General features: G+C 45.6%; 1 protein-coding gene across 2 annotated transcripts in view; it reads left to right on the top strand.

The window, feature by feature from the left end:
- Window positions 1-20,836, top strand: part of PTDSS2 (phosphatidylserine synthase 2) — a 37,022-nt gene that overhangs the window by 4,572 nt on the left and 11,614 nt on the right. For both annotated transcript variants that reach the window (XM_086749708.1, XM_010116018.2), the window contains exons 2-6: window positions 4,850-4,951; window positions 10,189-10,271; window positions 15,777-15,844; window positions 18,600-18,734; window positions 19,732-19,782. In XM_086749708.1, the coding sequence (XP_086605834.1) occupies window positions 4,850-4,951; window positions 10,189-10,271; window positions 15,777-15,844; window positions 18,600-18,734; window positions 19,732-19,782 (439 nt within the window). The remainder of the gene's footprint in view (window positions 1-4,849; window positions 4,952-10,188; window positions 10,272-15,776; window positions 15,845-18,599; window positions 18,735-19,731; window positions 19,783-20,836) is intronic.

The following is a 20,836-nucleotide window of genomic DNA, read 5'->3' as shown; positions in this document are numbered from 1 at the left end:
CTATTTAAAATTTTGGGAACTTTGGTTAACCTGTGAACTCTGTAGAACTGAAGAATGGAAACTTTGTCCTTCCTCCCGTCTCACGCGAAGGGAAATGATGAATCTGCGGAAGCTTTGCTTTCTGATCCCTGGCTCTGGTTCCCCACGGAGTGTGTGCCGTGGTACTTCTCCTACCCAGCGATGGCTTTCTGAGGGCACCAGCTTACGGCAAGGAAAATGCACGTTACTATTTTGGAGTGTCACGAGCACGTACAGAAATTTAATCAGCGGTGTATGCCTTTAGATGTGCTGAAGACTTGGTACTGGCCTAAGAATAGGTACTTTGTATTATCTAAGAGAGGTTAAACAGATTTAAAAACACAGCCTGCAGCTGAAACCCAACAGCCACATTTCTGTTGCAATGCAGATGGAGATGCTCGGAGCTTTCGGGCAGTGTCACGCACAAAGTACGTACTTTGGTTGCCACTGTTTTGTTTTGTTTTTTTCTTTTTGTGATCTAGGTGGATGCGGGAGATCTCATGTCAGAAACTGGCAGCTGACCTCTTGGTTTTGAAGTGTTGAGGCCTGACCGCTTGCTTTGGCCCTGTGAAGGCTGAACATTTGTCTCACATCTCTAATTTTGCATGTGTTATGGAGATTATGACCAAGGTTGAAGTTTTGTTGAAGGTTTCAGAAGCCTAACCATATCCAAACAGGATTGTTTCCCTGTTAATTACTATTTTGATTTTGAATGTCAAAATATGGGTCAGTTTTAAGTTAATTTCCGTTGTATTCTCCTGTGTGTTGTTCTCCGCAGTATCTTACACGCTGTACTGCTGTTGAAGCGACAGATTGGCTGTACTGTGTCCTGCTTTCTTAGGGTTCCGGACGTGTCAGGTGATGCGTTGGTATATGGAGGGTGGAGAGCTTTGACACTCCTTCATCTTCTGAAAATCTCTTTCAGAAAGGCTTTTATGACTTATTTGGAATACAGAACAAATATTTCCCTGTGGAGAAGTTGAGGATGGCTGTGACGGGGCTAGTTGTTGTGCTGACGGATTCTCTCTCTAGCAGTAGCTGTTAACATGACTCTTTAAACCGAAGAGGCAAACCGTGCTGGCTGTTCTTTGGGAGTTTGTTTCGCTTAGGGAACTGACAAAAAGATTGAGAAATAAATCCTTTGCATGGTGTTCCCAGTGGTTGTTATTGTATTCAATGTAGTTATTGCGTCGCTGGTGACAATGGAGCGCTAGCGCGGAGCAGTGCGTAGGGGTGCGGTCCCGTTCGCGCAGGGGATTTTCGGTGGGGCTGGAGACTGAGCGAGGCCGTCGCCCGCTCTGCCGGGGTGCTGCTGCTCCTTTCCGTCCAGGGAGCTGCCCTGGCCAAATCTCCCCCAAAACACAGAAACTTTAAAAGTTTCCCTCCGTCACTTTGGTCATGCACTTTAGCTGGAAATTAAAAGCTCTGGAGTAATTTCCTTGAAAGCCCTACGGTTTCTAATGTGGCAGGAGCATGAATGACCATGGAAAAGAGAGGCTGGAACCAAGCTGAATGCCGTTTGCGAAGAAGCCGACAGGTCTTTGGAGCCCGTGTCGTCTAAGACAGTTAGCAGGGCAAGTATTTGTATAAAAACAAAACCAGAATTATTTCACTTAAATGCCCCAGTGTTTAACAGGGGAAGGAGCTAGATGTAAGATATGGAAAGATGGGAAACTGCTAGTGTGGAAAAATAAACTATGTACTGTTGCAGCTTTTTAGTAGCTTGGCATTTGAATCCTCGTTGACCTTCCTGGCCTTACATATTTTTGTATGTATATGCTTTTAGGCAGAGCTTGCTTGGATTTTTGGTGTAAACTCTCCTAGAACTGGCTGTAGTCTGTGTCCCCCTTGCTCCTGGTGTGCTGCCCAGGCTCCTGGCCAGTTCCAAGAGGAAGCCACCCGCCGTGCTTCGCTCAGCTCCGTTAGTCCCCCGCAGCGTCCTGGCCAGGAGAGCGTAAGCCCTTCTGCCTAATCCCTGGAGTGCTTGCCTTGCTGGGGATGGTCTTAGCCGCCGTGTCTTCCTCTTGCTGGGTTATTTTAAAGTGTACGTGTGGATGAAATAATGCCTCTTCATGCAGGTTAATTCATCCTGACTGCATCCGCACGTGTACTTCTGTACGCTGTTAATTTTTCTGCCTACTGTAACTGCTTCACACTTTCTCTTATTCCACACGACTGTGGATTTCTATGTTATTTAACTCTCAAGCTTTGGAAAGATATGCCGTGTAGCTGTATTTGCTTGCTTTTTTTTCTCTTCTTTTTTTCCCTCTCCCCCTCTGGCAGGTAGGTTTGCGTGGAGCTCTGCTACCCCTGGCAGCTGCCATCGCTTTGTCACCGCTTGCAGTTTGCTGGTTCGAGCTGCCCGCTTGCTCTTTCCAGGAGACAAAGCAATCTAGAAAGTCTTTCACCCTGGCTTCTGGATATCATGAAAAATATGTTTACGTGACTAACCATCTTGCAAACTTGCTACAAGAGAATCTGGCCTTGGTTGGAAATGAAAAGTGAGCTAACAGGGAGATGATGAGATACACAGCCTCTTGTTTCCCATTTTGCTGAATTTCAGGTTGATGGTTGTGGCCCCAAAAATAAACCAAAAGTGGGGCTCGTGAAGCTCTCAAACACCGACCGTTTACTTTGCTGCAAACTCCCGCAGGGATGAACGGGACTAGGTGGTGGTGGTTCGGGCGGGCACGTTCCCAGATGTGTCTGTCTGGACAAGAGCGTGCTAAGAATTGAGTTCTGGCGATTCGCACAGCGCTCAACGCGTTGAAGAGTGACTGGCTTCACACAGGTGTTCAGATGGTGAATGGCAAGGTGGGAGACGCACTCCTAGGTGTGTTTCAGTACCCTCTTTGTCATCTCCAAAAAGTCAGCCATGAGCCAAGGCACAGAATGCAACGCATAGCCTTGCAGTCAACGTAACCTTTGTCTACCATCAAAATACAGGTGGTTGTTATTGGTGCTATACGTACAGAGTCGCATGCTCTGATTCAAGTGGATTAGAGCGTTTAATTCAGTCCCCCGCCGTACCGCCTCCTTTGAGAGGACCGTAGTTAGGTTTTCAAGCTACTGGAGGCTGCAAAGTCGGCCCCGAGGCACGTGACAGTTGAATGAACGATAAGTCTGTGGTGCCTGATCACCTCTTATTTGGCGCCCTGGGAGCCAGGGCGAGGGGAAGATGCATCCGTGGAGCCAGAAGCGTTGCTGCTGCGAAGATTTGTGTGAGATTTTTTTTTTTTATGTGTTGATTCCTTGCTAATTTTGAAAATACTTGTGGATCCTCCTTCTTCTTTTTTCCTTCTTTTTTGTTTTTTCTCCCCCTTTCCCCGCCCCCGCCGAGCTGGTTAGTCTGTGTTTGTGCGGGCTGCGAGGGAGGACAGTGTTAAACGCCCAGCACCTCTTCAGCAGTGGCAGAAGAGGATTGCATCTGCTTATGAGGTATTGCATGTGTTTTCCCGTGGGATTAAAGGGATGCTGAGATGTGGCTGTGTTCTGGGTTAGGATGCAGTTGTTGTTCCAATTAACACTTACCTTAACTTTCGGAGCAATTTTAGGTGGATTGCTGGGTTTGATGCTAAAGGTACGTCAGTGGACTTCTTAGCAATCCATGGTGATCTCTGTTTTGCTGTGTGCTGTACGACTTGAGTATATACTCAAACGTTTGGTCCTTGAGCACAAAATGGGAATGTAATGCTAGTTTATATTACAATAGAATATGAAAAGAAAATGTGAAAAGAGCCAGTATATAAAAATACTTGTCATATACAGTAATTTTCATTCACAGTTTTTGTTCTCTAAGCCTGATGCCTTATACTTGTGTTATTTCAGTGGTTTCTGTTAACAGGTGTTGTGTAGCCCTCTAAAACAGAGCCCATGTCTTTATGATTTGATCTTAAATGGCCAGACGTCCCGTGCTTCCGAGCTGAGGGCAGAGCAGTTTGCCACTGAAAACAGTGAATGTCTTCTCGTTAGGAAAGGAGTTCCCAAGTTTAAATAAGAAGTGCAGACAGTGCCCTGTAGGAATAGTACGTCTGTCAGTCGGCAGCAGTGCTCTGCCTGTACCAGATGTCACACCACACGCTTTACCAGGCTGGAAGAACCAGCGCGGGGCGGTTGTGCGGGGCTGTGCTGACCCGGCTGTTCAGCGCGGGGATGGCCGCGTGCAGTTCTGCGGGGGCACACCGCTGGCGTCAGCCTCCACCTGCGCTCCAGACGGAAGATGAGATGGAACTGTAAGGATACCGGGAACAGGGCATCTAGAGCCAGCATCGCAGTTCTTACAGCTGCAGCTCTTCTCACCCGGATTTTAAAAAAATTTATTTTTAATGACTAGCTTTCCTTCTAATGTGTAATTCCATGTCTGGAGTGAACTCCCTTGTGTGTGGTTTTAAGAGTCCGTTCGGGCTGCTGCAGTTTTTATTTACAGGCTTTGAAACAGAGCTGTGCAGCAGCACGGTCGGGTATACACCTGACAAGCCAGGAGAGCCGGCCGGAGGTTTTCAGATCTGACTGGTAGCACAGCCGGCGCTGATTTGTTTCAAGTTGTGGGTGTTCATTTGGCAAGTGTTTGTGCAAACCTTCCTTAACTCAGAGCACTGGGGGGAAATGAGTGAGACCCTCTCTCGTGGTAGCTTCTGCTGTGTGCTGGCGCACAGTGGGCTGAGAACTCCGTTCAGTGCCACCGTGAATTCTGTTTCTGTGCACTACAACACGTAAGCTCTTTAGTATTATAACTGCTCTCGATGTATTAGGCTTACCGAGACTGCACTGGCAGGTGAAAGTGTACGTTTTTCTGCTTTCTGATGTCAATTTTCTCTCTTCTGAATTTTAGGAGAGCTCATACCTTAACAGTCTTGTTCATCCTCACGTGTGCGCTGGGCTACGTAACCTTGCTTGAGGAGACGCCGCAGGATACAGCCTACAATACAAAGAGGTGAGGGCTGGAGAAAGCGTTGCTGTGCGTGTGCGTGAGAAAAGGGGAGCTGTACGGGAGAGGTACGTACACGCTTTATCTTGTGGGTGAGCTGCCTGGAATGACCTTTACGTTAACTTGTTTAAAGGCTCAAACTCCTGAAAAGTGCCAAAACCGAGCATAAGTCTGTAAGCTCCTTTGATTGCATTTAATTTCTAATCAGTTTAGTGTCGCTCGCCGTCATACCTGGTGGCTGCTGCGTGTCTGTGGTTCAAAACAAAATATGGAACTCTTTCTAAAGCCTTAAAGTACTGGCTGTGTTTCTTTGGCAATGATCCTGCTGCTTTTTCTTAATATAACCTGTCTTTCTAAATTGTGTGAGCTGTGACCACATTTTTCTGATTTAAGTGCTTTTTCTAAAATTTTGTTCAAGATTTCAATACAGATGATCATTTGTTGTTGAGGATAAACATAAGCGCTTGTAGCTCAAAGGGAAAATAGGAATGAGATGAGTCTTGCGTGTGCGGTCCATTTCCACCATAATTTGAACTGGTTACATGTAGTTGAATTTGTCCTCTTTAAAGAAATACAGTAGGGAACAAAAAGGGGGAAGAAGAGTGGCCTTTTAAAAATTCAGGGAGTGCTTACAGACTGCAAAGCATCCTTGCTCTAAGAATGAAAATCATCCTGTTTTCTACCAGTCTGGTTTCTTAAATACAATGCTATTTTTCCCCCTTGCTATTAAAGAGTTTCTTCCTGATAATTTTTTTCATTTTTGAAGTGACTCAGGATGTAGTATTCACAGTCACGGAGAAGCAGGAATTGGGTATTTCCTGAGCTGAGGCCAGTGTCATTCACACTCACAGGAGGGTCTGTGTGTTTACGTGTGGGGTGAAATGGAACAAGCTGCAACACAGTGCCCTGTCTGGAGCTGGGAAAATTTCTGCAAGGCTTTGGTGTGAACAAATGCCATTTTATTCCCCGTTACAATGAGTGAGTCTAGGGGATGGCTGGAGGCGTGACGCTCTCCGGAATGGCGAACAAATAGAGAAGGAGCAAAGCTGGAAGAGAAGCGATGACACATCGTTAGGGAGTAATACAGCTCTGAGGTGACTCAGTGGAATAGCTTATTATTGAGATTAGAGCCTCTCCTGCTTTAATAAAAACACAACCAGAGAAGATTAATCAGCAGATTAACCTTTCTTTTGTGAAACAGAAGTTACCTTCTGCATATTCAGTGCAAGGAATGATGTGCCCCATTGTTAAAATAAATTTGACAGAATCACACCAGGCAATGAGTAGCGAATGTTCTTCGATCACTGCTGCATCTCTGTTGTGGAATGCTGCCTGCAATATTGAGATGCAAAAAATAATTGAAACACGGCATCCTGAGAATTGTGTACGGTCTTCCACATATTGAGTTTTGTTACTGGTTGTGAATGATACATCTCTGTTTCCGCTCACACAGCACCCGTATGCTGCTGCCATAGTCATTCAAGCTACACAATGAATTCTGAGATAGTTGTTAACTGGGCCAAATCGTTACTTTTTCCAAAGCTAAAGATCAGTGCAGACAAAATGCCCGAGTACTGTGGGCCTTTCCTAAGCTTTACCTCTGTCCCTTGGCCCTGATTTACGGAACGGATGGAAGCATCTGTGTTGTTCAGCACGCTCCTTATGCTGACTGAGTTTTCAGTGAGCTCCTGTCTGGTCTCAGTTAAATCTCTGTTCTGAGGTCTTTGAGGTAGGTGCTATGCCAAGTTTGGCACCATTAAGCATGAAGGACTCCAGCTCAGTTCGTGTTCCAGCCGCTGTTCTTACCTTTGTTAGCATCCATGTGTCTGCCATTTTCTTGTATCTCATTGTTCCTGACCGATTTTCTGTGGCTCTGTCTGTGCATATTTGGACAAAAAGGCATTTTGGAGCAGGAGTAAGATGGTCACAACATGCATAAGTGTATCCATATCCCCAGTTTTCAGAGTTGACTTTTTCTTTGCTTCCATAACTCAAAGCCTTATCCTACCGCGAGACCTTTTTCAGTCATAATGTAGAGCTGTTGTGTGTTTTGATCTAAAACTTGGCCTGCATGAGGCTGTCGCTGTGTGCAGATATTTCACAGGAACGCTTGCCCACTTAATGAACAGAAGCAGTCTTATTACCGATGAGCAGTGTCTCTAGCTGTCATGCTTTTTTATTTCCAACTCCTGCACAATGACAGTGGCGCAGTGTTTCGGTGCTTAGGTGCAAAGCCTGCATACATGCTTGCCAGCACCGAGCCTCCTTTGTTGCCCGGCTCTTGCTGAGAGGGGCCAGAGTGCCTGTGAACCGCGTTAGGTGCTCAGAGCAGAGCACTGAATGGAAGCAGTGTACAGACTGCTGCGCTAGCTGCTGTTGCTGTGTTTCCTGCGCCAGCTGAAGCAGTCGAAAGTCATCTGAGGCTCCCATCTTCTCCCCTATAAAGTGCTTCATCCAGTCACGTGCAGCAGCAGCTGTGGGCAGGGTGGGTGGCTGGGTTCGAGCGGTGAGGTGTCAGGAGAAATGATGGGCAAGAACCAAATAGAGCATGGACCTGTGGGATCACGGGGTGTGGTACCTGTAGCTGAGATTTGTATTTGCATCTGTTTATACGCTGACATCTGAGTGCCGTGTTCCTTCACGCAACATGTTAGGGCAATTAAAAGAGGAATTAATTTTTTTTTTTAAGATAAGGTTTATAGAAATGCTTTATATGTAAATCTAGTCAAGGTTCCCTGGGACCTGCACACAGATGTTGATGTGATCGTGTGATATATGCGATCAGATTGCCTCTACTGAAAAGCCAGTTGAAAATTTATGTTGTTAGCCGCAGATGTTGCACTGCAAAACCTGTCTGACCGATGAGACTTTTTATTCACAGAGTTCCTACAGCATTCAGAGCAACCTTGAGAGTCCATCCCATCTGACAGCTCTCCTCCTCCGTTAAGCACCCGGGAGGAGCTGACAGGACTGAGCTCCAGCTCTGAGGGTAGCTAAACAAATACTCAGCCACCTCCTCTGCATACAAGGGCTGTGGAAGAAATCCCCATCTCCCAAATACTTTGAATGCTGAGCAGGGGTTCTTGGGGAAAAAAGTTGTGGGTTTGTTTTGGTTTTTCTTTTCATATAAAAAGCATATCCAGGTTTAAAAAATCCTGTACGCACCAGGGTTATACATTTAATTTTAACCTGTGAAACAGTCTTTCTTCTAAGATGCCGCTGAACCCTGGTTTTTGGCAATAACTGATCACTGCTCAGCCAACCTAACAATCTAGGTGTGTGCCCTTGCAAGTGGACAATCTCCAACCTGTTGCCGAACACCGCAGAGGTAACGAGGAGGCTGGACGGAGGTCTGCTGGTCAGAGTCCCTCAGCTTGTGATGCCTCTGAGGGGACCGCACCAGTCGTGCTGCTGCGGATACAGCCGGGGAAGGGCAGGCAGCGGGAGCTGGCTCGGTAAAAGCCGAGCACAAAGGCTGACACAGATACTGACAGACACGCGTCATTGTCTCATGTCTCTGGACCGACTCTTACAATAACACAAACAGTAGTCTGTGCTGATGCAACTGTTGCCATGTTCTCCCTTTCTTTTTGGTGAAGTGCTAAAGTTATTTTTGTAGGCACACTTTACTATTTAGTGTCTTCCTGATCTGCTGCTCAAGAGAAGGTGTTGCTCATGTCCAGCCAGGCCGCTTCCAGGGGCGGGTTGAAGAAATCCTCCCTCAAATCCTGGAGAAGTTCTTACCTCAGGCCGTGGTAAGCCAGCAGGCCAGGCTTCTGGTTAGGCTTCTTAAGGAGGCAGTATGGTGATGTGAAGGACAGCAGTTCAGTACCACGGGGAAAAAAAAAAAATTATAATGGAGCTGCCATGCTTACTATGCAGATTTGTGATTTTCTTCAAAACTTCCCATGGTGAACTTGAAGTCAAATAATGCAGCTGAAATGCCAGCTTATTGCATCTGCTGCTTGGCTGAGAGTGGATTTCAGAAAAAGGAACATAACTGTAAGTTCCTGTGCTGATTTAGATTCAGTCTCCAGCTTTGGGAAATTACCTTCCCGAGGCCTAAAACAGTGATCTGGGACATCTTGGTTCATGGCTGGGAGTAATGATAGCGAACAGAGATGCATGTTGTTACGTGACGCATCGTCGTCTTTTAAAATCATGATAGAACTATCTATTCAGTATTTCATCCAATAGCTAATTCTGTTGTGCTTCCCAGTGTCATAAAGCAAGCAAAATAACTGACTTACATCTGTTAAGTTAAACCCATTTTTATTTCAGGAAGCACAAACTTTTTATACTCAGAGGTGAATGTTGCAAAATAGTTTTCATAAATCGTTTTTGTTTTCTTTATTGAAATAAGATTTTGAAATGGTTAAAGCATGAATAGTCTACCGTTGTTTCTGGTATGTAACATTATCTCAATAAAAGCAGAATTCTTAGGTATTTTCTCTGGCTCCTGCAAGCAGAGCCATTTTATTTCCAGTCAAAGTTTGCATCATTTACTGCAGACACAGCCTACACTTACCCTGCAGCGTAGTGAGGTGTTTCTCAATTATCTTCAGCCGGCGCTTAAGCAGGTAATATGAGAGAGCATGGAAGTTCTCTTGGGAGTTTGGATGTAGAAAGAGCATTTTTGGGTTGTGTTATACAGTTTCGTCCATTAAGACTAACGGAACATGCCTGAGCGTAGACCGTGGGGCCTCATCTCCACGAAAAAGAAGTGGTGCCCCTGAAAAAGAAATGCCATTTTGTGCGTGTGAGATGTTTAAAATCTCAGTTACTTAAAATCTCAGGAGAATTTTGAGTTGACATTGGGTACTTTGAAACTAAATGCCAGACCTCACTCACCCAAGTCACGCCTCGGTCTCTTCAGGTCTGTTCTGCACAGTGAAGGAGTGGTGGCCCTGACGGGACGGGGAGGGTCAGGCGTCCAGACATGAGTGCTTGCATGTTCTCCAACGCCTCGCCTGGCTGGCCGGAGAGGAAGTGACAGCAAAATGGAAGGAATGGGAGCGTGCAGCGGGGAGAAGGGGGGATGAACCCAGTCTGTCATGAAATCACACTTAAAAGTGCGGGGATTTATACCTGTTCCCCTGAAATACAGTCTCCAAAAGGCACCTATTATGGTTGGCGTGTTTAACAAACAAAGACCAGGCACTTTTTACATCGAAGAATCTAACTTACAATTTCATTAGGAAGATGGAGCACTATAAACAGTTTGGTCTGTTTTTCACTTGCAGAGGGATTGTTGCCAGTATCTTGGTTTTCTTGTGTTTCGGAGTTACACAAGCTAAAGATGGACCGTTTTCAAGACCTCATCCAGGTAATTTGAGTTGCTTAAGTCACTCCGATATTTCTGATAAATTACATGGTTTATGTGAATGTAAATATTTGTGTTCCTTGCAGAGAAGGTAAGTTGCAATTTAAATAATAACAACATAGGTTCATTGACACTGCAGGCTTCCCGCGTAGCCTCCCAGCTTCCACCCAGCCTCCAAACAGCACCGTGGTCCTTCTGTGTTTTCAGTCTGCGTGTAGCGTAGGATTTTTTTATCCCCTGTTTGGGCTTCCTGTTGTTAGTAAAAAGCCAGATTCTCATATCTTCCCTTGCTTATCCCCACCCGCCAACTCCTTTCTGTAATGAGACTGCACTTTTGCCCGTGTGTCCGGTTGCCGGAGCGCTACGTTCCCTTTGCTGGATGGCCACAATAACTGGTAGAGGAGAAGCCCTTGATTGTGAGTTTAAAGATTTTCTAGTAAGACTGTAAGTCTTGAAAGCATTTGAAAGCACAGCACACAACCTCTTCCATGTAGTGTTACATCAGGTGAAGTATGAAAATGATATCTTTGATCTTTTGCCTATTTTTAGATGTGAATCACTGAGGAAGAGTTAGGGGAATGTATATAGGCTTACATAATATTCCTGAAAGCACTAGGCTCTCCTACAGTCAGATAAAGCTGTAAGTATTTCTTACACCAAAAATTTAACCTTCCAGTTTAGAAATGCTGCTCTGTGAGAAATAGCAGAGGTTGAAAACCTCAGTCAAAGCAGACATTGTTCTAGAGCAGTGCCCACAGCAAACTTAAGGATTTCTTGAGAACTTTGCATTTCAGAGATCTTATTTAATAGCAGTTTTTAGCCTTTCCTTTCTGTTACAGTTCATTCTGGTTCCTCCTGTTAAGACAAATTACTCTTTTTAAGGACACCAGTGGTATTTGAGTGCTTTCAGTTTTAGAACATCCAGTGGTTTTGTCTGGGATGGAAGTCTTTTTATTCCCTAGAACAAAGTAATGCAAATTGGATGGGGGAAGTCCAAAGGTCAGAGATCTCCACAGCAAACTTCTAGCGTAGACGGAGCCAACGTCTGCCACCTCTGTGTGCTGCTGTACTGGAAACAGCAGTTACTAGACTGAAGCTGTCTTTCAGCAGAATCAGATTGTCCGTGAGCAGGGTGATTGAAGAAGCTCCCACGTATTCAATCACTTCAAATACTGAGTGTATTCACGTCATCTTCTGTCTTAGCTTCACCTTTCCTCTGGCTTGTTTGATGGGATGCTCTTCTGAAGTGGTAGAGCAGTTTCCTAGGAGAGCAGATGCTGCCGCAGCCACAGCCGGACATCTGGGTGCCTGTTGAAGGAGAGTGGCAGCCTCTCTCACGCCTCTCCTGTGGAACGCCTTCGCAGGCAGCGGAGCAGCCCTGTGAGATTCGGCCTCGGCTCTCCAGTTACAGAGGGGTGCGTTGGAAGCGCAGTCTCTGACCTTAGCTTGGCAGTGCTGTTCCAGGAGAAAGATCTCATCCCAAAGGAACTGGCAGCGCAGGGCGCTGGTGTGCGCTGCTTCCATTTATAGGGCAGAAGGAGGCCTTTGGGCCGGTCAGGGCGCTACGGTCACATAGAGCCACATCGGATCTGTCACATGAATTCACGCTGGGTCTCCAGGGCAGCTAGGTTTCATCCCCTGCTTCTGTCAGGTGATTTTTGGAGCACTGTCATTCAGTATGTGTGTACCTATTTATGGCCAGCTTAGAGATATTTTATGGTTTTGTCTGGTTTTTGTGCCTGATGTTGCTGCTCTGATTAAATAGCTCTTCCTCGGTGTTTATCCACCTGATGTATTTATGCACAGCTCACATACGCCAGCTCACCATTGGTTTTGCTCAAGCAACAAGTTTTGCTTTTGGTCTCCTCCCTCAATACAAGCCTGCTCTCCCCATAACGCTTTGGTAGTCCTTCTCTTTGTGCGTTTTGCGTTTTCTTCTTTAGAATGGCTCTCCAGAACTGGGTAGGATATTGCAGGTGTGATATGCTTATGGTTTTGGGGGTAGTGTTAGTCCTTCCCAGTATCTCTCTGGGAGTACCTTGATGGGTGTCTTTATCTTGCATGTGCTTTTCTCATGGCTGTATTCCAGTGACGGCTGAGTGACCGGCAGATAACACCAAATCCTTCTGTTCCAGCTGATGAGCCAACCTGAAAACTTATGGTTCCTAAATGTGAAACTGTGTTATGAGCTCTTCTGTTACTCTGGCCCTTTGAAGTCCTCCGGCTTTACCATTTTTCTGGCTATTTCACTGCCTGCTCTCCTTCCCCTTTTCACCAGTTTAGCTAATGATTTGCTATGTGGACCAATGCCAGTTACCTTACTGTAGTTCAGAAATGTAGGAGTATCATGAAAATAAGCATGTATAACTATTTAGGCAAGAATTCTTTACAAACTTACCCTGCTTTTTATCCCATTTTTTATTTTCTTCCTGTAAACCATTGGCTTCCGTTTGGTTCCAGCAGATCTCTAGCAAAGGAGGAACACTGCCTTAACCCTCGGGTCGCAGGTGGTACTGCTGAACCTGACCTTGCTGTGGAAAACCTCGTGCTGGGAGCAGTAACCTGAGCAGGCGTACGCTGGCCCAGGCTGCTGTGCCTGCTAGGACTGGACTGTTCTCCCCACTCGTGTCCTGGGCAGCTTCTGATTTGCACCCGCTTAACAGCTTTAAGATATGTGCCTTGCTTTGGCAAATAACTTAGAATTTTTTTTTCTTTGCTCGTTTAGCCTTTCAGGTGGCATAGGTCAAACTTAAAGCTGTGTCAGTAGAGGGAAGTGGCTGGCTGTGCACGTGGCCGGGCAGCACGCTGTTAAGCGTTCATCTCGTGTTCTCAAGTCTCCCTACAATGGCAACAGTTCAGTGTTTGGGCATAGTAATCGCTAACTATCAGGTATGTAAATGATCAGGCGAAGCCTGCTTAATCAGGAAGATAGTCCCAGTTTGAGGGTGGTTCCTGGTGACAAGTGCATTTAAGGAAGACAAATATTAGAGGTATGCCAGGAATAACTTCATAGCTAAAGCTGAGGCCAGTCCAGGAAGAGAGAACGCAGTGTTTGTACAGCTTCGAAAACATCGTTCTGCTGTACATGCAGAGATGGAAAGTAGTCTTCAAAACCGCCAGGGCTCTTAGGTCAGCCAGGGAGAAAGCACACTAAATTATAGCTAGGTCTTTTTATTTCAATTACAAAGTATTCCTGAGCATGTTCAGCAGCTGCAGATCGTCTGTTGCCAGACCCCTGTGTATACAGGAGAAGAAAAGCTCGGATAAGGATGTAGATTTCTCTGCTTTCTGAACTGCGTGTACATCAGTCTCAGAGCTAGTCTGCCACATTTATGTCCACGAGTAGTGTAAAGTCCGTCATACAGGGCTTTATAGGTCAGAAAAAATCCAGCATTTTTAAGGCTTCTAATGGTTTCTACAAGTTTTGTGTCAGGACAGTCGCACGAGAGGCATTTGTTGTCGCCTCATCACGGAGAACGTAGGCTGAGCTCTGCATTTCCTTCCCTCGGAGACCAAGGGGCCACACCTCATACGTGTGTTTAGAGGCTGGTTTGGGTTTTTAATGACTGACTGCTAAGACGATACTTCATCGTATTGCGTAATTAAGAAATGACAGCTACGTTTATAGACTTTAAGTAAAAATCTTGAAAGTTCCAGATTTCCAGTGAAAGCTGTTACAGAGCTCTGAACTTCCTGTTATCCAGGCCACGCCTGCCTTTTTTAGTTTTCCTTTTTGTTTTTTTTTTTTCCTGAAAGTGTAAAGTAGGCCGTTTTCATGAAATTAATTTAGCAGTTTTGCTGAAAAAAGTCACACCTTCTCACACTTCAATCTATTTTAATGATGGTGTCAGAAGCAGGCTGTTGGAGACTTCTTTTAAAAATGTGGAAATTTTTTTTTTTTTTGCTGCTTGAGGCTGATTTGGGCAAAGATGACATTTATTTTTGTTTCAGGGACAAACAAGCCTCTAGGAAGCTCTGAAACACCATGGCTAGTTCATTTCATGTTCTGAGCTGCTAAACAAGTTTGTTTGCAAGCCTTGCATTGTTTATGCTGTGGCCCTGCTTTTAAGCATGAACGTACCTGGGTTGGCATGAATAGAGATGAACGCCCACATCAGACCTGGAGGTTCTGGGTGTTTTCCCTTCGTGGCAAGCCGTGCTGGTGAAGGTGGAGCCGCTTGCTGTCTCCTCTCGGCCGAATCAATGACTGTCTTGGTTCCTCTGTGCCCCGGTCCAGCTCTAACTGTCACCTAGGGGAAACCCTGGAAGGAGAGCTCTGCTTGATAAGTGTAAACAGGAAACACCTGAGGGAAAGTCTGTTAAAATAATTCCAGAGTGATTAGTGTGGGATGTTACTGAGAGATTTAAATATCCACTTGGAATGAATTACCTTGTGTAACTTTTTGGATGTGGTTAGGGAAAAAGGCTGGAGCATTCTGTCTGTGCGCATCCTGGCTCTGCGTTAACCTGCTTCCTCTCGCGTAGAGTTAACAAACGTGAGTGAGATCTCGGAGCCCATGAATCGCTTTACAGAGGGGAGGCGAAACCAATCTCTGGGTGGAGCGAGATGAATTAGAGGCGTGACCTGCGCCCGTGGACCACAGAGCTTGTCCCCGGGACAGTCAGAGCCCGTTACCTGGGGACTGAGTCTTTCAGAAGAACAGAGGTGACGATAATGGAGCTGAAGTGTACAAGTACTTGAATTTGTGTACCCCTTAGCTTCAGGTGTTGCTTCAGTGTGAGCCCAGCTGTAGTCATGCACCTTGGGAGGGTGAAAAACAACCGCAGACCCTGAAGCAGCCGAGGTTTGCGTGGTGTTTCTCTCAGTGTGAAGAGTTTCAGGTGATCTCATAGGGCTTGCATCTAGTGCCTGCTAAATCTTTGGTACCTTTTAAAAATCTGATTCCTAATAAAAGTGAAAATATTTTTGGTACTCTGAAATGCTTTCTGCCCCTTGAGGAAACAGCCTTGTGTTCAGGGAGAAAGATGGGCTTGCAAAAGCAGTGGTTCCTCTGCCGGAATTGGTCTTGCCTGTTTTGGCAGTACCGAGGCAGAGGCTGGTGAAGCACCTTAGCCCTGACGGGGCTGGGAAAACCACCCTTGGACAGGCCAGGTTACGTGAGGTCGCAAAGAGAGATAGCAGATTAGTTCAGGAAGGATGTAGTTCAAGGACTGCTAGGAAGCAGTGCATGTGGCACACATCTTTCCTTCTAATTTTTAAACATTCCGTTCATTGGGTTGGAGCGTTCTTACGGATCCAGGTCCGTTCTTACAGATGTGGGTCACTGCCTCAGCAATCCTGGCACATTTACGTGGCAGCCTGTCCGGTGGTCAGAGCCGTTCTGGTTGCGCTCTGCAGGAGGGGTGGTGAAAGCTTTACATGACTGCTGGGCTTCATAACTTCTTGGTGAGAGCATTCCTTCTTGAAATGTTCGGTTGTATTACAGTAAATGATAATGGACTGCTCTTTTGCTTGAACGCTGGCTAACATCCTGTTTGTTTCTGTAGCTTACTGGAGGTTTTGGCTGTGTGTCAGCGTTGTGTATGAGCTCTTCCTCATCTTCATACTCTTCCAGGTAAGTAACTTAGACCTCTAGTTACTAAATGCCAATGTAATGTGGATATAAAGCCCTCCGTGGTGTTCTCTAGGATTCTCGCTGACTACAGGAGATGCTCTTCATTTTTGTGAGATCAGATCATTGTGCTATTTAATGAGACTTCTAGGTTAAGGAAAAATTATAATATTATAAAAATATTCCCCCTTGTTGTCCAAGCTCCAGTTAGCCTCAGCCCAGGTTAGATACCACAGTGAAGTGCCCTTAGCGGAGTTGGTAAGTCAGAGTTCTTGTTCAGATCAAGCGATCAGGAGTTGGTGCTTCTGGTGTTCAGTCTCTGCTCTGCTGGACTGGCTGTGACTTGCTGAAGTTGCGCACCAGCTGTTAGTTTCTTGGGTCCTACAGACTGCGGGGTGAATTCCCCTTGTGTAATCTTTTCAAATACTTTTACCTGGGATGGTAAGTGCTCTGAACACTTTTGTGGGTTTTTTTTGTTGGGTTTTGGTTTTTGTTGTTTTTTTGTTGTTGTTGTTGTTAGTTTGTTTGGGGTTTTTTGTTTTGTTTTGCAATAAACCAGAACTTCATACACAACTTCGTGTAGTGGCAGCAAACAGAGGATGATGTTTTTTCCAGAAAGGCAGGCTATTGGTACTTCCAAATAAAGCAGGTTATTTCTTTACCATATTCTCATCCTTTACTAAACTGATAATTTTCCCTTGCATTTATGAGTTCTCAGAAATGCAGCAGCTGAGGTGAAATATTTGGAGATAAGCAAGAGCAGCACACCTGATGCTATTAAAGCCGTTGTGCTCCTGTATGTGTACTTACGCCCTCCAAATCGAGTTTGAGTGCCAAGGAAGGGCTGGAGATTTTGAAGGTGTCTCATCCTTTCCTCCTTTACTCAATCCAGTTATTGCGGTTGTCTCCTCAGGCAGCAGCACGGTTTGAAACCAAAAGCAGATGTAGAGATACTAAACCCTGAGAGGTAACTGTCCTGTTCTGTCAGACAGCTGGCTGCTTTTTGGATTTTGGTTCCAGTTAGACCCCAGCTGTTCATTTCAGACACGTCCTTCTTGCTGACACCTTAGCGACAGAGTTTGGTGCTCTGTTTTAAGAGTTGTGCAGGTACCATCACATACTCATCAGGTAGCTTTAAAAGTCATTTTAGATGGGAGAAGGATGAGGAAGATGTTTTTAAAAAAAGTTTTGCCTCTAGAGGCCAAGCGAGCTTGAAGTGGGGCTGGAATTCAGAGGTGTCAGGATCTGTCTTGTGTTGGAGCAGGGCACTTGCTTTGCAAACAAGTTTTTAATATTGATCAAACCCTCTCCAGCTCATCAAAGATTTCCTTTGGCTCCAGCATTTCTTGTTCTGCTTGACTTTCCTGGAGCCTCCCCAGAAGTCTGTGCCAAGGTCTCTTAAGAACACAAAACTGTCCAATATTTTTTCCCCCCCCCCTTTTTTTTTTTTCTCCTGGCTGGTTGTTTCAGTGGGCAGCTGGAATGTGTCCGCCGGAGCTCAGTAAAGGGCAACGTGAGTTTCTGTCCCTGTGACGTAGCTTGGGGGTCAGCGTAAACCCTTGCGTGGGGCCCTGGTGTAAATGATACTCCTGACTAGCTGCAGCCAGGCCAAATAATGGGTTTCACTTTTATTTGGTAGTACTGTTGTAGTTTTGGATTCTGAGAGAGCAGCCTGGAGCGCTTTGCCCGCCTCTGGCGGTACGTCGCGTTATGTCACCCGCCGGTCCGCTGTTACGGGCGCTCACGAGCTGTTGCGCAGCTCTTTACTAAAACTACATGGTCACTGTGCGCAGGATTAGATCGGGTAAAATTGTGCTGAGTCTGTGGGTGACTGAGCTTCCTTTAAAGCAAATGCAAGCTCGCTCGTAGCTGGAACTTCTCTTACAGTCAGTGTGACTGCGGGGGGGTTCTGCTATAATTTGATATTATTGCTATTAACTGATTTTAGCCCTGCCCTGCTTTTACTGCCTGCCGGTCTGTCGCAGATGTTCTGGTGTAAAACACCGACCACAACAGCGAGTGATTTCCTTGGGAAATGCTTGTTCAGCAGGGGTGCGCGTGAGCTACCAGTAAATTAGGGCAAGTTTATTTGCCTTTATTTGAAAACTTGTTTATTCAGTGAGTTGCACTGCTGTGAAACGCAGTACAGTTCTCAACATCTGTGGCTGGCATGAGCTGAGCACGCGTGCGTGCCCGCTCCCGCTAAGGGTGCCCGCGGTCGGGGCGCTCCGTCTGCTGGTGTCCGCAGGTCCTGTGTGTAAGGCGTTGCTCGGCCTTTCCCCTCCTGGTACACGGGAGAGTCGCTGAGGCAGGAGGTGCAGCCCTGACACCAGCCTTCCCTGAGTTACTGGCTGCTTTCTGTGTACCCTCGCCAAGCTCGAGGCGGGGAGAGGAAGGGCAGAAGGGCTGGTGGAAGGATGAACTGTGTGCCAGTTCGAGTGCCAAGCTCTTGGGAGGGAAGGGCATAGAGGAGTGGCTCAGGAAACGGAGTTAGAGATCTGATTTTTCATCTTTAAGAAATCTTAAGTTTATTCTGTAGTCATGTTTTTCCTTAATAATTAGCATGAGAGGCCCAGAAAGTTAGGGATATATGCTGTGTGAGGCTTTGAGGTCTGGGTATGTTTTAAGATTTGTTCTGCAACACATCTTTAAAAAACTGCCCATATGAGAATACAACATTGGGCTTTATTGTCTGTGTTCTTCTCTGTGCATTAATACTTACTGAGAGGGAAACGTGGGGCTTGTGTTCCTTTCGCAGACTGTACAGGATGGCCGGCAGTTTATGAAGTACATCGATCCACATCTAGGTGTTCCTTTGCCGGAAAGAGACTACGGTGGCAACTGCCTTATTTATGATCCTGGCAATGAAACCGATCCGTTTCACAACATCTGGGTAAGAAACAAGTGAAGTTACTTGCTAATGAGCCTGGTTTTTGGTAAAGGATTGCTTAACTGAACTCTTCAGAGTGCAGTCGTAGAGAGAACAGGTCTTGACTGGCTCTTTAGCTTTTTTGTTTCTCTTCTCTTGACCTTTCCTGGCCATCAGATGGAGATGTCTCTTTGTACCCTAATTACATTGCCCAGGAGAGAGAGTAAACTGTTTAACAGTCCTTGTTTCTCGGATTATTGATGTAAACCCTTTCCCCTAGGAGTTTGGGTTTATTTGTGTGCTTAAAGAGTCTTCTACTTGAGGTACAAAGTTCAAAAGTTGCATGTTGACACTTTTCTGGATACCAGAAACCATCAGGTTATTGTTTCTCGCTGGCCAACAGAAGACTTGAAGTTCAAGGCCAAAGGAGTTAGGATTACTTACAGCCCCCTGACTGCATGGAGCTGTTAGTGCTCGTGTCGTGAGGAGCACTGGATCCTTTGGGTCTCCTGTGAGTCTTCAGTGCATCAGGAGCTGGAATAACAGAGAGCAGTTCCAGCGGTGCTTTTCTAGCCTTGCAGCAGAACTAGGAGGAGGCAAGGCGCTCTGCCCAGGGATTTGTGCTGGCAGGACTGGGAGGAGTTAAGAAGCTCTGCCTAGGTACGAGATGGGGGTCTGTGAAGAAATGCATGTTCTTGCTGTGGCTTGAACATGTTCAGCTTCTGTCCCCTTGGGAGGCAAGGAATGTGACGTTTAGCATTAACAAGGTAGTCTCTGCTTTGTCAATACAATCCTAATTCCATTTTCTGCCCCATAAGATTTTTCCTCTGCTTTGAAGATAGCTAGCCTGTTTGTTCGTTGCACTTCAGATCAAAGAAACTCATAAAGTGCACCCAGTATTTATATGGGAAATGGCTGAAGTTTATTGCTGCATTTTTCTTGGGGCGGGGGGGGAGTAAACTTTAAGAATGGGTTATTGTTTGTAGTGCAAAGTGACCTACGCTCTCTCCTTGCTTTATAGGACAAGCTGGATGGATTTGTTCCTGCTCACTTTTTTGGCTGGTACCTGAAGGTAAGAATGGGTCTCTGTTCCGTTTCTGGCACAGTACTGTTCTGCTTGTAAAGCTTGGCTGCTTCTGCTTCAGGGATGCCAGTCTTTGTGATCAATTATAGCAGGCAGTCATCTGTGAGCTAGGCTACGTGTTTGTAAGACATGAAAGGCTTTTTTTTTTTTTTTTTTTTTTTTTTTGGCCTGACCGTGTTAGGTCACCTCAGTTCTCTCCAGAATAACATTACATGGACAACTCCCTCCTCCACCAGAATTCGTTCAGAGGTCAGATCAGTAAAGTAAAAGCCTTTCCTCCTGGAGCAAGGTAGGTGCTTGAATGACCTTTGAGTGTAGAGTACGGGGAAGGCAGGGAAAGCCTGCTGTTACCCAAACACAGACGTGTGATGATGTACTACTGCTGTTCCACGGCAGGCCTTTCCCTGTGGCACCCTAATCAGGATTTTACATCATTAAGTGGGTACTGGTTTAATTCCTGTTACTCTTTAGTCAGTATCAACCAGCTGTGGAAGGAAGTCCAGTTATGCTGGTTTCTGGCAGAACACATTCAACACATGTTTTGCTGATTACTTTGGTCTAAATATTAGGGGTTTTTTTTGACCTGAGCAAACTTACTAGCTAACTTTGTTTTGTCCTGCAGAGCTTGTTTGGTTTTTTTTACCTACAAGACCACCATATCTAATAAACTGAAAAAGCTCAGGCTGTTTGAAAAATAAGCTCTAACTGTTGTTTTGGTTTTCCATTTCAGAAGCGCAGATGTATTCCTATGAGTGTTTTGTTTTGATCTGTTTTTTTATTCCTCCACAACCAAGAGATGAGTGCGCTAGGGGAGGCTTTGACTTCAGATCAGCTTGTCGTGGCTCGCTCTACTAGTATACAGAATTGTAAATTTGGAGGAACTTCAATCTGCATCCAGTAGAATTACATTAGAAACTTAGATATCAAAATAGCATTTCAGTTACATTCTGTGTTTATTTTTCCAAATAATGTCATACTGAGGAAAAAATGCCTGAATAGTGAGAGCCTGGTAACAAGGTGTAAGGGAAGCAGTAACACCTTC

This window comes from Chlamydotis macqueenii, chromosome 5, assembly GCF_036417535.1.
Source record: "Chlamydotis macqueenii isolate bChlMac1 chromosome 5, bChlMac1.mat, whole genome shotgun sequence".
In the NCBI taxonomy this organism is placed as follows: Eukaryota; Metazoa; Chordata; class Aves; order Otidiformes; family Otididae; genus Chlamydotis; species Chlamydotis macqueenii.
The sequence above is the reverse complement of the archived record's forward strand: the minus strand, read 5'-3'. Positions and strand labels throughout refer to the sequence as shown.